The sequence below is a fragment of the Syngnathoides biaculeatus genome, chromosome 2, assembly GCF_019802595.1.
Source record: "Syngnathoides biaculeatus isolate LvHL_M chromosome 2, ASM1980259v1, whole genome shotgun sequence".
Lineage (NCBI taxonomy): Eukaryota > Metazoa > Chordata > Actinopteri > Syngnathiformes > Syngnathidae > Syngnathoides > Syngnathoides biaculeatus.
Genome location: NC_084641.1, coordinates 23,942,374 through 23,958,814, shown reverse-complemented (window position 1 = coordinate 23,958,814; position 16,441 = coordinate 23,942,374). Strand labels below are relative to the sequence as shown.

The 16,441-nt window shown below is 42.8% G+C and overlaps 1 protein-coding gene and 1 pseudogene across 1 annotated transcript; one reads left to right on the top strand and one right to left on the bottom strand.

Moving 5' to 3' along the window:
- Positions 1 to 12,028: 12,028 nt before the first annotated feature.
- Positions 12,029 to 16,299, bottom strand: LOC133512578 (tubulin alpha-1B chain-like). Its single transcript, XM_061842345.1, has 4 exons — positions 16,164 to 16,299; positions 15,432 to 15,654; positions 14,371 to 14,519; positions 12,029 to 13,102 (listed from the first exon to the last, which is right to left on the bottom strand). Exons 1-4 carry the CDS (start codon positions 16,164 to 16,166, stop codon positions 12,125 to 12,127), a joined length of 1,353 nt encoding a protein of 450 aa, XP_061698329.1. The 5' UTR covers positions 16,167 to 16,299; the 3' UTR covers positions 12,029 to 12,124.
- Positions 13,669 to 13,789, top strand: LOC133497374 (5S ribosomal RNA; annotated as a pseudogene).
- Positions 16,300 to 16,441: the final 142 nt, after the last annotated feature.

Genomic DNA, 16,441 nt, shown 5'->3' with positions numbered 1-16,441 from the left:
AATGTAGAATGAGAAAATAATTCACTTACAGGATATACGGTATATGAATCAACTAACGTAAACCTGATCTGCAATCAAATCATGTGAATATCCCAATAATCCAAAAGAATGATTCCAGTCTTATTCATTATAAAACAGCGTATAAATGGAAAATGAAAGATGATCCCCTTAATTGTGAATATGAAAAGCCAGTTTCAGAAGTCAACATAGCAATCAGAGCTTTTCCCGCTTGTTTCTCGTGCAGCTCATGCTAGGCGACGTCTGTCACGTGTGACGGATGAAAGACGCCTGGGTCACGTGGGAAATCAAAACCGGGCAGCTCAATAGAACGACATCATCAAACCTCAAACCCGACATCAGCACATCATTCAACAAAAATGGCGATTCAACAGATCGCAAGAACAATCAGGAGGCATCACAGTGTGCTATGAAAATACAAATGAAAAAAGACGTTTGTGAAGGGCTACACGAGGACATTTGCACCTTTTTGTGCAAACAAAAAGAATCTTTTCATTTCTTAAGTAATTAGGGTGTCATGGTGATTTTATTTTTTCTGAGGCTATTATTCTAGGAGCACTTACCGGGTCCTCACCTGGGGGGCTTGACATAACATATCTCTGATTGTAGCTGACAAAGCAAACAAAGTGAATCCCTTCGCACGCTTGTGTACAATCACTTGCTTTCTTTCGTTCTATACTGATTGCTAACCTTCCATCTTCTCACAACTAATCACTGGCTCAGAGAAGACTGATGGCAGCAGATCTTGCATTGTGCGTGCGGATAAGCTATAACGTGTCTCTGCCTTCTCCAGCGGATCTTCTACCTGCGGGTCATGGGAGCGGAAATGACTCTGTTATGTTCAATTATGGTTCCTTCTTGAAAGATATTGCTTTTACGCCCACTGAAAAAGGGACACGCTTTTGCTGAGGAATCGAGGCTTTCAAGTTGAATGCAAAACATGCTTCATATTCTCACCGCCAAGTTCTAATATTCACCTCAATTGTGCAGGGAACAATTGGCATCTTTCCAAGTGCTTTTTGTAAATATCCGCAACAGCGTGTGTAAGCAATGCTCCATAATTACTCGAGTATAATGCATCCTGAAGTATAATGCCCACCCCAAAAGTTGACCTAAAACCTTAGTAAAACCCTTCTACCACCAATTTGCCGCTAACCATATGGTCAGACTATTAGGAATGATCTGTATTTATGTTTTGTTAGGTTTGTACTTGTATTGTTTTTCAAAAAACTGTCCATACAACAATTATTAATAATAATCACTGTGCATGTGCTGATGTAGCGGTAATAATCTCGGGACAGGCCACAGCCTGTAACTGTCAGAACAGAATCCCTCGACCAGCTAAAATAAATGCTCAATGATTGCATAACATTTTATTAATAGTGGTGATAGCCCATATTACAGTCTTAAAAATATAAACTATTTAACACTGTTTATTAAACACTGAGTCAGGTGGCTATCAAAACAAGGTGACCTCAACCTACGTAGAAACGAGGGTAATGGGCACATTATAAAAAAATGAGAGCAGTTCAATTGTGTACGCGCTCCTGATTTTTTTTTTTTTTAATGTCCCCATGACGCTCGTAACACGTAGTTTGAGCTCATGTTGTTTTGATACCCACCTGAAGCCATTGACTGCGGCGCTACTTCTGGGTTGCTGGCATCATCGGCACAAGTGATGACACATTTCTTTTAAAAGCAGCTGCACAACTAGCCGCTGTAGTCGACATTTTTTGTCTTAGTTTAAGCTAAAACAAACTCACGGGCAGTCGTTTCTGATCTTTGGTGCGGTAGCAACAAGCATGCTACGCTAACAATCGTAAAATGCTAACTCCCCGAGGAGCTCAGGTTGGGGGCGCACATTACCGTAATGTGTAATATAAGACATCAAATATCATATCTAAATGTATATGTATACATTTTTTACCACGCTATGTACCTGTATACGACTAAACAATGTGTTTTTTTATTTTTTATCTTTCATCCATATCTAAATATGTGTGTGTTTCTTTCGGCTTGTCCCTTTCGGGGTCGCCACAGCGTGTCATCTCAGATGAACGCATATATATGTTTGGCACAATTTTTACGCCGGATGCCCTTCCTGACGCAACCCTTATGCCCTTTATTTACTTTTACAAAATATTTTGGGAAAAATTTGCGCATTATTTTCGAGAAATTACGGTACTTCACCCTACACCTGAGACGTTTTTGCTCAGCCAATATACACTAAAGATTACTCATTAAAATCCTGTCAGCATGCTTGAACATCAAAAAGAGAGTATGAACATCTGTGACACGTTTTGCCCAATACTTTTCCTTGCACGTGGCCTGTCCAGTTTTGAAATTAAATGCCGTAATGAACTACTTTGAGTGACAATATCAAATTTATACAGATTACATCTTCATGACTACGTAACCACCATCAAGGGTGGGTTTGGGGGTGGGTAGATGGCTTGGGGGTGGGTTGAGTCAATTTCTTTCCATCGATACTGGGTATTGGCTTTGGGGATTGCCTGTCACAAATATATTTTTCAATTTCATTTTGTTGATGGTGGGTCATTTTGGAGCAGAGGGGGCACAGGAATACCAAGCCCAAGGTGGGGAACACTGGTCCCTACTAGAACCGGCTCTGTACTAATTCACCTTGCCAAGTGCTGTAATCAGCGCAGAATAATCTGAGTATTCAGGATTTTATCCTGCTTTTTTTTCCATTACACTGCATAAATATGGAAATGTTATTGATGTATTTCATCAACAGAGCATTTTATTTTAACAAGATTTATTTGCCGCTCTGAAAGCATATGCTGAGCACGGGAACAGTAACATAAAACGCAGGATGCATAACAAAGTCAGTGGAAAGAGCATCTTGGCATTGTGCTGATGGAATGCAAATGATTCATGAATGAATCATTTTTGGAAGGACTGTCATTGTATACTAAACTGGAATGAGTTGTGCGTCCTCTGCAAAGGTATGATAAATATGTCAGGTTTTTTTTTTTTTTGTATAATATGATCCAGGAGTATGCAAATATCTTGCAGACTCAAAATCTTTTGGCATCAGATTTACTCAGGATGAAGCTATTTTCATCCTGTCAAAAAAAAATAGTCAATAAAATCTCATAAAAATAATGTGTTCAACTAACTCAATGATCCATGTGGTTCGATTTCCATGGGTATGCAACATAAATCCTTCTGGGGGAGCGTTGTTGGAAACCGGTTGGATGTTGCGCATCAATTGCCCGTTCACAACCGTTAGCCGTGCATCGCATCATCAAGTCGAAGCTGCTGTCATGGCAACAAACATGTTGAACCCGTGCTCTGATGGCTGCCATTGTTTACAAGATCCAGGTTTGAACCATGCTGCTAATTCTTAATCTTGTTATTACAGCCCACGTCCTTTGTTAGAGGTACCAGAGGGGTAAACGCAGGATGTAAATAGTGTAGCGCTGAACATTTTTCCTCCTTGACTTATTGAGACAAAATCCATCGGCCCTACAAAGTGGGCGGCCGGGGGCTTATCGGCAATAGCTTGTCCACAGAACAAAGCAGTGGCTCCCTTTGATGGCGGCCCTACGGACGGAAACATGATTAAAGTGTTCTACTTTCTGTCAATTCTCTCCGGGGAAACTTGATAAATCTACCGAGTGAGAGAAAAGACGTGAGAGGGGGGTGGAAGGGGATTTTGACATTCCTTCCTGTTCCGTGAACTAAAGGCGGCTTCACCTGGCGATGTTTGATCATTTAAGAAAAAAAGAATTCAGTAAAAATAAGCGAGTATCTCTGCGTCCTTGTCTGTTATATCTGTCATGGAATCTGACCTGTTAAAGTATTTGCAATTATTGTACACTTCCTACATCTCGTTAATCATCACTCGCCTTTTTCTCCTGCCTAAAACCATTTCCAGCTGTCTTATGTTTCATCATACTCCTCCCAGAGTTTTTTTTCTCATGCAATTGTTTACCACTTTCATCCAAGTTGGATTGTCAAACGCACAAAGCAACATGACTGTAGGGGTTTTTTTTCTCCTTCCTCTGTGTTCCACCAATCACACTCTTGAACTGGCTTTCATTTCATACTCAAATGATTGCCTCACTATTCCAAAACAAAACCAAAAAAAAGTTTTTGCTTTTCAGTCCGCTACAACACAATACATGGAGGAGCTCATTTTAATTGCCCAATGAGTTTATTTCTTGTGGACTCTCCTTTCTTATTAGCAATGTTTAGTTTATATTCTAGAGACCATTGCCTGTGTAAGAAAATCCCCGCTTTTAAAGACACTGTAAAGTGTTTTCAGGGATTTATTTCTTAACACATTAAATATATTTCCAGATAAATACTCAAAACGTGCAAAGACCAATTTATTACTGAATTGTTCCGATATATCCATCCATCCATTTTCTTAGCCACTCATCCTCACAAAGGTGGTGGGAGTGCTGGAGCCTATTCCAGCTGTCAACGTAAACTGGTTGCCAGCCAATCGCAGGGCACATCGAGACAGACAACAGTCGCACTCACAGTCACACCTAGGGGCAATTTAGAGTGTCCAATTAATGTTGCGTGTTTTGGGGATGTGGGAGGAAACTGGAGTGCCCGGAGGAAACCCACGCAGGCACGGGGAGAACATGCAAACTCCATACAGGGAGGGCTGGCATTGAACTCGGATCCTCAGAGCTGTGAGGTCAACGCTTTCCAGCTCCTCCATCGTGCTGCCCTGATCCGATATAATGTTAAATTATTTTTCTCTATTTAAATTGTCTGGATTAAAAACAAGCATAGAGGTCCCTATACATTTTGACATTCACACGGCCGACAACACCTGCATCACATCATGTGTAGTGATGTACTCTTTGTGGTCCACTGTCATTTTGTGCGTCTCTTGACGTGCACACCCCAAAAATTGTTTTCGGCACGCAAAATGGCACAGACATCATCTGTCGTAATTGGTCCCTCTTAGTCAGATGCTGTGATGATGTATTCAGCGTTTGTCACGAACCAACGGTGCACAGGCGGAGCCAGATGCAGGACTTCAAGGCGAGGACATGATGTTCAGTGGGTTTTATTATCAATGAAAGTTGTGCACGACAACGCAGTCCAAGAAGGCAGGATCCAAAACACAAGAAACAGTGTCCCATAACTATGAGTCAACTAAAGAGCATAACCAAAAGCGTGACTGGACTATAATGGCGCAATGGCGGACCCTGGATGGAGGAAAGCATACTCAAGGAACTGGTGAAGGCCAGTGGCAAAATCGCTGGGAGCGGTGGCCAGGCCACACCGCTCTTGGCCGTGGTCCAGCCTTCCTCATGACAGCGTTCCTCCCGGTTCCACATAGCACCTATGCCACCTCCTTCTCGATCGATTTTGCATTTTAATTAAACATCCTCCGGTCATCTACTGTAGCTCCATTTATTCTAGCAGACACTGTTCGACGGTCGCCATTGCTGCTGCTTTGTTCCTTTTTATGGAAGCGAAATAAAAATGGCCACCGGAAATTACCCAAAAATGTAAAGGAAACGCCATCCCGTGCCGTCCGAGCCAATACCAGCCGAATCGACGCTCCCAACTTGAAAGAGAACTGCAGGTCGTTTTCAAAACAGCGAGTGTGGGTTGTGCTTGACTTTAAGGGCAAACTGCTTGGGGGGTCGCCACAGTGACGTAAGGCGCGTCAAAAGAACCCGTAAATTGGCACTTGGCCCTTCAAGCATTTGTCAGACCTCCCACATTACAAAAGCACTGAGTGCTATCAATCGATCAATAGCAATTTGGCGCAATCGCTAGTTGCTAAGCAATAATAACTTGTTCTTTAGTAATAAAAACTTTCAACCACGACAACTGAGCAATCACAGGAGTGGAACCTTGGTGAGGGGGTAAAGAGGAACTGCGGTTTAACAACGTCACCTCAGCCCTCCACCAGTCAGGACCATTTTTTTGGATCATAACCCCTGCGTTAAACACAGGAACACAAGAAAAATTAACATCAATGTTAAGAAAATTTGGTAGTTGTTATATTGAATATACAGTATTCCCTTCTATTTAAAGACACCTCTTCAGTGTGTTTTCCGGAAGGTTCACACGCAGTAATCAAACTATATTTTCTTGTGCGAATAAAACAAATTGCACGGTAAAATACCCCAGAGATTTTCTCCGTGAAAAATGTAAACTGCAGTAATGGGCATATCAGTCCCTTCCGAGCAGGCAGACCTGCTGTCCTAGATTCAGGGTAAAAGGCCTCCTGGCTGAAGCCATGTTGACAAATTAAGATGAGGAATCACTAAATGAATGCATCTCCTCAGGGCCAGCAGAGAAAGAAAAGGAAGCATGCAGTATAAATGGGGAGGGGGGTGGGGGGGGGGGCTTATCTGGGAAGTTGAAAGGCTCTTTGGTTTAGGAGGACACGATAATGACCCAGTCACATTTTCATCCTCGCGTTCATCATCACCGAGAGTGTCAATGCATAAAATATGTCAACTTTGCCCTCTTTCTCTCCAGGTCCCATTTATTATTCACTTAAGTATATTTTTTTCCTGATTGATTTAATTTTAATGTCAATGAATTTGACATTCTTGCCAATGAATAGTACTTTGAACTTATAATGGAGGGGGGGGGCAGTAAGCGGAATAAGTGCAAATAGGGTTTGACCTCAGCCGCTGTTTCCGTTATGTGTGCTTTAATGAGCAAATAGTTTCTAGTGGATATAAATAATGTCAGCCATATGCTATTTAATTCCACTTTTGTCTTTTTTAAAGAGTAATTAGTTGTTGGTGTTAAGTGAGGAAAAGTTTTTATTTAACCTGGGGAGTATTATTATATGGAGTCACAATTTTCATTTGGAGTCACAATTCTCAAAGTTCTGAGGTCCCGGTTTCAAACCCGGCCTCCTTGTGAGGGATGTGAATGTTCTTACGATGCCTGTGGGGGTTTTCTTCGGGTTTCCTCCAACATTTAATAAACATGCATGATATTTACGCATAAATCCTTTATTTCAGTTCTGTATTGTAAAGCTAACATTTTCACTTCCTATTGTAGTCTCAGTTGGTTAATTGGATAGACCTTGAGCACCTACGTCATGAAATCACATGACTTTTGCTTCCCTCGCCATGTTGCCGGTTGAAGCATTGCTCAATGCTCAGTCGGTTGGAAAATGTGTCTTTTAGCACGACGCCCAGAGTCTTGTCCGATACCGTTAGACAATGAGAAAGTGAAAATAAACGAAGGTGTGTGGAAAAATTAGATAAACCCGGCATAGAGGACCCGTATTTAATGCCGAAGTTGATGTTTTCGCCTATAAGAAATTGGACTGTTAATTCACTTCCGCTTGTCTTGGACAACTGGATCTACGCATGCATCTGGTGAGTAAGTCGTCCAGATTTACACGGAAGAGTTTGAAAGCGTAGAAAATTCCGGGCACATACAAATACTTCGTTTCATTCATTAACTATGATTGGAAAAAATAGACGACGGGTTTTCGGCACGTAAACGTGAAAGTGTGCTCGGCCACACCTTAACCTTTGCCGGAATCCATCGAACTTTTCAGATAGTATTCAATACAAATGTTAATATTTAAATAAATGATCCCTGGTTTTACACAAACTCCCATTCATTAACTATGATTGGGGGAAAAAAAATAAAGAGGACAAGATAACCTCCATAAAACTCTGCGACAGTTTTTTTTCATACGCATTGTTCTCAAATGAGCCAATTTGGCATTATAAATACTTCTTGGTAATTTGAGATTAAGAAGAATAATTCCTACCTGAAATGTAGTGATCGCAACACAGGCGTGTGTGTATTTTGGTTGGGCACCATCCATCATGTTTAATTGCGAACGGTTGAATTGTGAACATTGAAAAGTCACACTGAAATAAAATTATTGAAAACGTGATCACAATACATTTCAAATTCAAATCCCGTTTTCTGTGGCATTTCAAATTCAAATCCCGGTGGCACTGATTTACTTCCATAGAGTGTTGAAACAATCGTTATAATCGAAGTTAATTTTTGTTTTCAGTTTTTGTTTTCTAGCATGCAAAGTAGGACTACGTAATGGTAGTAATCAGTTTAATCCATTTTCATAGTAACCATTTGGGGCTGCACGGTGGAGCAGCTGGAAAGCATTGGCCTCACGGTTCAGGAGGATCCGGGTTCAATGCCGGCCCTCCCTGTGTGGAGTTTGCATGTTCTCCCACATCCCCAAAAACATGCAAGGTTAGTTGCCCCTTAGTGTGATTGTGAGTGCGGGTGTTTGTCTCCATGTGCCCTGTGATTGGCTGGCAACCAGTTAAGGGTGCACACCGCCTCCTGCCCGTTGACAGCTGGGACAGACTCCAGCACTCCCGCGACCCTTGTGAGGATAAGCGCCAAAGAAGATGGATGGATGGATGTTTGGGGTCCCTGTCAATCTGTAATTGCCTTCAAGCTTATCCTACTGATGATCACAGTGAAGGATATGGAAACGAAAAACGAAGGAACAGTTTTTCGGACCAGCTAACACGAGATGAGCGCCGTCCTGCATGCCCCAACAACATTGTACACTGTACCACATGCTAGTGTATCATTCCGATCCAAAAGGTCTCATTTTATGTTGAGCTTTGTAGGCTACTTGAAACTGCAGGTTTAAATCTTTGTCTTTTCGTGGCCTTAGAGCCATTAAACAGATTGCTCAGAGGGGAAAGACGGATTGCGTGCATATTTCATGGGCCGTTCCAATTTTGGCAGCTGTCAGTAACCAGAATGAACATTATGTTCTGAAAGGTAGCGTTCACAAAAAAAAAAAAATCTATGATTCACAACTCTTTTAATGCTTAAATAAATGAAATTCATTTTCCCAAGTTAGGGTTTTCTCCACTAACTTCCCAACCTACACTATTAGACATTTCACAGGGTTTTTACAGTAATTTACTCTATCTGCAAAAAAAAAAAAGAAAAAAGAAAAAGAATCCTCTTCAGGTCTATCAATAGTCTCCAGCTTTGTATTCAATAAAATTAATCAGTGTTGTTCACTAAAAGATCGTCTGGAGGTTATTAACAGTCCCCTTTTAGACTGGGACATAAAAGTCTTGCGCAGGGGGCGTGATGGTTTCAGTTCCTTCTAATGATGCTGCTCGACACATTCATTTGTCACACTTATTGATCTCTCTGAAAGCAGATAAATGCTTCGAGCACAGCTGATTTACCAATAAGATTGCTGCAATACAGGATCTTATCTTAAAGTTGAACATGGAGCATAAACTATTTGTATCATCAATTATATGTAAAAGAGTTTACAAAGGTACTGCCATGAACATGCTGATTTCTTTTTTTACAGGTGAAAAATAAAAACATGTCCCCGCTCAGGAGATATGTGATGATATTTTTGGGTTATTCAGTAAGAGGTCACCTCTGTTTGGTCTCAGGTGGAATTTCTACTACAACACTAAACATAAAATCAAATGTAACCAGATGTAAAAATACATACCATATTTGCCGAACCATAAGGTAAACCTAAAAGCCTTTAATTTTCTCAAAAGCCGACGGTGCACCTTATAATCCGGTGCGCCTTATATATTGATCAATATTAAGCCTTTAGTGCAGCTCTATCTAACGTAACCCCATCGTCTACTGTAGCGTCTATTCTATGGGCCTTATAATCCGGTGCGCCTTATAGTGCGTTGCGCCTTATATATGAAATATTTTTGAGCTAGGCCATTCATTGAGGTTGCTCCTTATAATGCGGTGCGCCTTATAGTGCGGAAAATACATAAGCATAAGCATGCATAAGTAAACTTTCCAAGTGCCTTTCCATTGCAGTTACAGTATTCAATTGCCTCTGTTTATTCTTGCTTTATATTACTGATGTCAACGTTATTGCTATTAAAACTGCCATCAGATGTGCTTTCCCGTTATAAGAATTGTTTATATAATATCACATACTTCAGCTGTCGGTGAGCAAGATGGAAGGTAGATTTTGATTGCATCTGCATTGTGCAACTTTCGTACCATTATTATTTACAAAAAAAAGTAAGTTTGGCGCATTCCCAGACATGTGATACAGTTAAGAATTTTAGCCAGAAAACCTTTTATCAGTTAATATAAAATCTAAATATACCACTTCAAAGGACACAAACCGTGATAACGGAAACTGAGCATTATCATGGAGGTAAACTTGTCCATAAGTCATGTGATATCAGAATGATTTAAATTTCTAACGGAAAAAAATGAAAACGGTGCTCAACCTCCATGATTACAATATTAAAAGCAAAATCGGATTTCACACCTTTGAGGATAGCGCAAGTTCTCCACATCAGTAGGTCCGAAATCAATTTTCCACAGTGAATTAAGAGCCGATACCAAGGACTGTCCGACGCAAGCCTGACATTGAGGCTTTTCCGCATGGCCAGCAGAAAGGATTATTGTGCGTTATGCGGTCCAGCAACACTCCATCAAGTTTCTGGCATCTCTTCAGTGTCAGACTGCTGAAGAGACGGAGGCAAGGACTGTGGAGGAACGTCGGTGCAGCCCCAGTGTGGGTGCTGTCTGCTGCTCTCTGCAGGACACCGTAGGTAGCAATCCGTAGCGTCACCCTCGCCCTGTCGCTTCGGGCTGTGGGTGTGAAGGTCGTGGCCTCCTGCACCGAGTACCACTACTGGGTCAAGATCACCTCAAACATGCTGTGCGCTGGGTCTCAAATCGGGGGCAGAGATTCCTTTCAGGTAAAAGAAAACAGTTTTTTGCTCGGTATGTCAGATAAAATGACATGAATGATTTTTTTTTTTTTTGTTAATGTCAGTTGAGAACTTGTGCCAAAAAGTGGTGAGTACATCCACCTCACAGTTCTGAGGTTGGGGGATACCATCTGCACTTTGGATCCTTCCCATGTGGAGTCAAGTGGGTTTTCTGCAAGTATTCTGGATCCCTCCACCCTTGACCCACGCAGAAAAAAATGTAAGCTATATTAATCGGAAAATTCCAGTAAATTATCCTTAGATGAATGTAAATTGATGTTTGTTTATATGTGCCCTCCGTGACGACCAGTCCACGACATTCCACATCTTGGTCAGTCAACTAAAGGTTCGAGCTTATCCGCAGCACCAATAAACATGGAGAATGGAGGAATTGATGGATGAAAATGTGATCAGAAGAGCACTACAAATACTGATTTTGCTTGACTGACCACATCGGTTATCAAGCTACATCATGAATACTCAACTTTTTTTTCATGGATCTGTATGACTGTAACAAAATGAAGCAGGCTTCATATTTTTTTAGTTTCACCAACATTCCAATTAATATGTTTATATATGTGTCCAAATGGGCGGGAAGGTGGCGTTGGGCTCAGTTCTGAGGAGCTGGGTTCAAACTCGGCTCCGCCTGTGTGGAGTTTGCATGTTCTCCCCGTGCCAGCGCGGGTTTTCTCCGGGCACTCCAATTTCCTCTCACATCCCAAAAATCATGCAACATTAATTGGACACTCTGAATTGCCCCTAGGTGTGATCGTGAGTCTGTTTGTCTCAATGTGCCCTGCAATTAGCTGGCAACCAGTTCAGGGTGTACCCCTCCTCCTGCCCGTTGACGGCTGACACAGGTTTCAGCACTACCGCGACCCTTGTGAGGATAAGCAGCAAAGAAAATGGATGGATGTGTCCAAGTGTGCTTTTCAGTTGGTGTTTTAGTGAATTCCATCAAATGCATGCTGAATATTCGTGACTGATCTTATCCCTTCTCGTGCCAGTCATTCTTTTTTAAGAAAAAGGAATAACATTAAATCCTAGTTTAACCTGAAACTTGCTTTTTACACATCTTGGTCAGTTTTGGGAAACCATAAATTATCATGCTGATTTGTGCAGTCATGTTTTGCTCAAAACCTATTTTCAGCTCACTCGGTTAAGGCATAAGGCATTTTTACGCTGAGTGACATCACATAAAATATTTGCTTTCATTTTCAGCTCCATTTATGAAGTATTCACTGAAGGCATACAAATATTTGTTTGGTAAGTGGACAGCTCCTCACTCACAAATTGAAAAAAAGACATGGTCCAGAAACATAGAACAGGTTTTATTTTGAAATTCTTTTGACCTGAAATGCTACAAGCACATGTAACGGTTTAACTTTCAATACTTTGGGGATTTCTTAGTACTCCTCTCCCTCCTCATCCTCGCCCTCAATGGAGTCGACTCCAACCTCTTCATAATCCTTCTCCAGAGCGGCCATGTCTTCTCTGGCCTCCGAGAACTCGCCCTCCTCCATGCCCTCGCCGACATACCAGTGAACGAAGGCGCGCTTGGCGTACATCAGGTCAAACTTGTGGTCAAGTCGAGCCCAGGCCTCGGCGACGGCAGTGGTGTTGCTCAACATGCAGACCGCCCTCTGGACCTTGGCCAGGTCTCCGCCGGGGACCACGGTGGGTGGCTGGTAGTTGATGCCCACCTTGAAACCGGTGGGGCACCAATCCACAAACTGGATGGAGCGCTTTGTTTTGATGGTGGCAATGGCAGCGTTGACGTCTTTGGGAACAACGTCGCCGCGGTACAAAAGGCAGCACGCCATGTACTTGCCGTGACGAGGGTCGCACTTCACCATCTGATTGGCGGGCTCGAAGCAGGCGTTGGTGATTTCCGCCACCGACAGCTGCTCGTGATACGCCTTCTCGGCCGAAATGACCGGGGCGTACGTAGCCAGGGGAAAGTGGATGCGAGGATACGGGACCAAGTTGGTCTGGAATTCTGTCAGATCAACATTGAGGGCGCCGTCAAAACGGAGGGAGGCTGTGATGGAGGAGACGATCTGACTGATCAGCCTGTTCAGATTGGTGTAAGTAGGCCGCTCGATGTCGAGGTTCCTTCGACAAATATCGTAAATGGCCTCATTATCTACCATAAAGGCGCAGTCGGAGTGCTCCAGGGTGGTGTGGGTGGTCAGGATGGAGTTGTAGGGCTCCACAACAGCGGTGGACACCTGGGGAGCCGGGTAGATGGAGAACTCCAGTTTGGACTTTTTGCCGTAGTCTACAGACAGACGCTCCATTAGGAGGGAGGTGAATCCGGAGCCAGTGCCACCGCCGAAGCTGTGGAACACCAGGAAGCCCTGGAGACCGGTGCACTGGTCGGCCTGGTCACACAAAAACGAGGCATTTATTCAAATGCAACTAGTTGTACCCGGTGGTGTCGAGGCCTCTTTTCATCACTAAGGATTAAAACAATGCGGAAGGACCCTTGCTTTGTCCATTTGTTGTGGATTAAGACACAAGGGTGCTTTGACTACCATTTTAATCCTTTCTGACCCTGCTGCTAATTCAAAACACCCATTTCAAATCATCTTCCTCAATTTAATTTCATTAATTTGTTCCATACATTTTTCTAATTAACACAACATACCTGAACGTATATAATTAAACATTTTCTGGATGGATTTCCTTCTTCATTGCCCATTGGCAATGTAGTGTGTAGTGCATTTGAGGTGAAGGGCATCGGCCACCAGGGGGCAGTGTAACACAAACATTCATATATACATGAAGAAATTTCACTTTAACGTTAAGAAAGGGCATTTGAGAACAGGTTATTTCTCATTTGCAATGCCGACATAGCAGTAGAATAATATAACAAAATAAATGTTAAAAAACTATTTCACAGAGCACAAAAAAAATATATAGTGGAGTATTGTTGTGCTGGCTGTCTGCTTACAGCCATGCTACCCTGAGAACGCCCGATCTCGTCAGATCTCGGAAGCTAAGCGGGTTTTGACCCTGGTTTAGTACTTGGATGGGAGACCGCCTGGGAATACCAGGTGCTGTAAGCTTCTCTCCCCGGCTAAATGCAGAGGGGTTGCGTCAGGAAGGGCATCCGGCGTTAAACTGAACCAAACAAATATGCGTTCATCTAAGATGACGCGCTGTGGCGACCCCTAACGGGACAAGCCAAAAGGCAAAGAAGAAGAAGAAGAAGTACTTGTGCTGGCTGTCTCCATGTGTTGGCTCACCTTTTGACTTCAAATGAGTTCCTTTTTGGGGTTAATGCTTTTGCAACATCTGTGCTAGCCTCATTAGCCAGTTTTGAGCAATGCCCATTATTAGCATAAAGTTAGCAGGCTTCTGTAAGTTATTCAGTTTGGTTAAATAGACAACCTGTAATTCGCTTTGTCTCATGTTTAAACTTCAACCTGGAATGGTAATTAACAGCTTGGAGCAATAGCATTGACTTTTTTTTTGAAGAATCGTTCCGCATCGGCTGTTTGCTTGAAGTTCTCTGCCACCATTTTAGCGCTCATAGCTTTTAACATATAGAAAATTAGTCACTTATATGTCAAGGTACCTCTGTACCGAACAACAAACGTGTTTTCATTTCATCTAACGTTGGGGCGACAAGTATCAAGTTACACACCAGCTTGCGGATCCTGTCCAGCACCAGGTCAATGATCTCTTTGCCAATGGTGTAGTGGCCACGGGCGTAATTGTTCGCAGCGTCCTCCTTGCCGGTAATCAGCTGCTCAGGGTGGAACAGTTGGCGGTACGTCCCGGTGCGCACCTCATCTAAGGTGAGAGTAAAAAGGAGTGGGGGGGGGAAGCAATGTGACACTAGATAAGGTATCTAGCCAAGACAACCCATTTAACCCATTCGTGGGAAGTGTCCCATTTTTGGGGCATCATGATTTTCACGCATTATATCCTTCAGTATATCAAAATATTTAAGCATTTTAATCTGAAGCCATAATTTGGTATCAGGAGAGGATAACTCATCAGTCAAAGTTAGCAGTTATTTCCCTGTCTTTCCTGACCCAACATGGCTGCCTCAAGTACAGCTGATGCGTTTTCCAAGAGAAGACAGGGAGAAAGGTCAGTATGCAACCAAGTTTGTCTTCAAAATGCTAATCCATCAGTTTCATTAATGCGTAAGTGTCATTCTAGAATAAAAATTAATAAACATATCTCTCGTATGCACCACTTCAAAGAACTGATAACATACCCGTCCCAGTTTTGGGACACTGCCCGCGAGGGTACATCGTTTTTTTGCCCTTTGTTTTATGCGTTAAACAAAAAAGAAGTGTTATTTTCTTGATTGTGGCCTGTTAGGAGACTTTTACCTCAATACGGCAAAAAATTGCCACCCTGCCCATGGATGGGTTAAGGTCATGTGACCTAAATCGTTTCAAGCCCCTCCCATTTCACCTTATCCAAGCCTTGGAGGACCTCATGGTGCTGTTGTAAGCATGTTTTTTTTTTTTTTTTTGCATTCACAAAAACGTTTTCTTGCCTCCAACTTAACAAAGTGTTGTATGAAAGCTAATTCTGGTCGAGAAACTTTCACGATACATATTGATTAACTGCCTGATGACCATAACTTGCCAAGAGGGGCGCATATGTACAAAATGTCTCACTTTTACTCCAGTCTCCCCTGTAAAAAACAGCCATGATTTGTACAGTGCATGAGGAGAAGTTATCTACCAATGACTGTGGGCTCCAGGTCCACGAAAACGGCCCTGGGGACATGTTTCCCAGCTCCAGTCTCGCTGAAAAAGGTGTTAAAGGAATCATCTCCTCCCCCGATTGTCTTGTCACTGGGCATCTGTCCATCTGGCTGGATCCCGTGCTCCAGGCAGTACAGCTCCCAGCAGGCATTGCCGATCTGGACACCGGCCTGACCAACGTGGATGGAGATACACTCGCGCTGTGGAGCGGGGAAAGAAGATTCATTTTTATGTCCAACGTGACGCATGAGGTCGCGAGTTTGATTCTTTTCGACCGCGCCATTTTTTTTTTTTTTTTTATGCAGCGAATGCGCAAACTAGATCATTTCCTGCCGCATAACCCGCCTGCTTGTGTGTGTGTGTGGGGGGGGGGGATTAGCGGCGACGGAAGGGGGCTAATCTAGGGCAGACATGTTGCAGTTAGCTTCGACCGCCACAAGGCCGCATTGTAAACGATGCCGCGGGACACGAAATCCGGGTCTATACGCGAAAAAAAAATGGACTTTTTCGAAACTACATTTAAAGAACGTAGTTGTGAAGATGACCGATAACGCATCGCGCTCAACACGGAAACACCGCGAAATGGGCGCCATGAGAAGAACAAGCAGCGACCCTTGCATTGTTCCCCATGAAACTAAAGCCCCCGATTGTTGCTACTTCATCTTCGTTGTAGTTATGAAGCATTTAACAAGAAAAAAAAAGCGCCTACCATGATGTCTCGTCGTAGACGTTCCGATGTGTTATACTAAGTCGATTTCGTGGAAAATGTGGCCGCGCTTCTGCTGGCTTCTCCCAGTGAGCAGGATTGGTGACGTCACTAGATCTCCGCCCCTTTTGCCGCAGTACCCTTTTTTTTAATTCTAAAATTTAAACAGGAGCAGCTATCCAAAATATAGAAAGATTCACCTACGTACTCACTTTACAATACTGTCCAAAAATATCCTTAAAAAATAAAGAGGTATCAAGATGACCAGCAAACTTTGCCGA

Bases quoted from the DNA above. Each gene is read 5' to 3' on its own strand.
- LOC133512578 (XM_061842345.1), bottom strand. The intron at 14,520-15,431 runs GTAGATAACTTC...CTCTCACCTTAG, and splicing joins CCTGGAGCCCACAGTCATTG to ATGAGGTGCGCACCGGGACG. The intron at 13,103-14,370 runs GTGTGTAACTTG...TTGTGTGACCAG, and splicing joins TGGACAGGATCCGCAAGCTG to GCCGACCAGTGCACCGGTCT.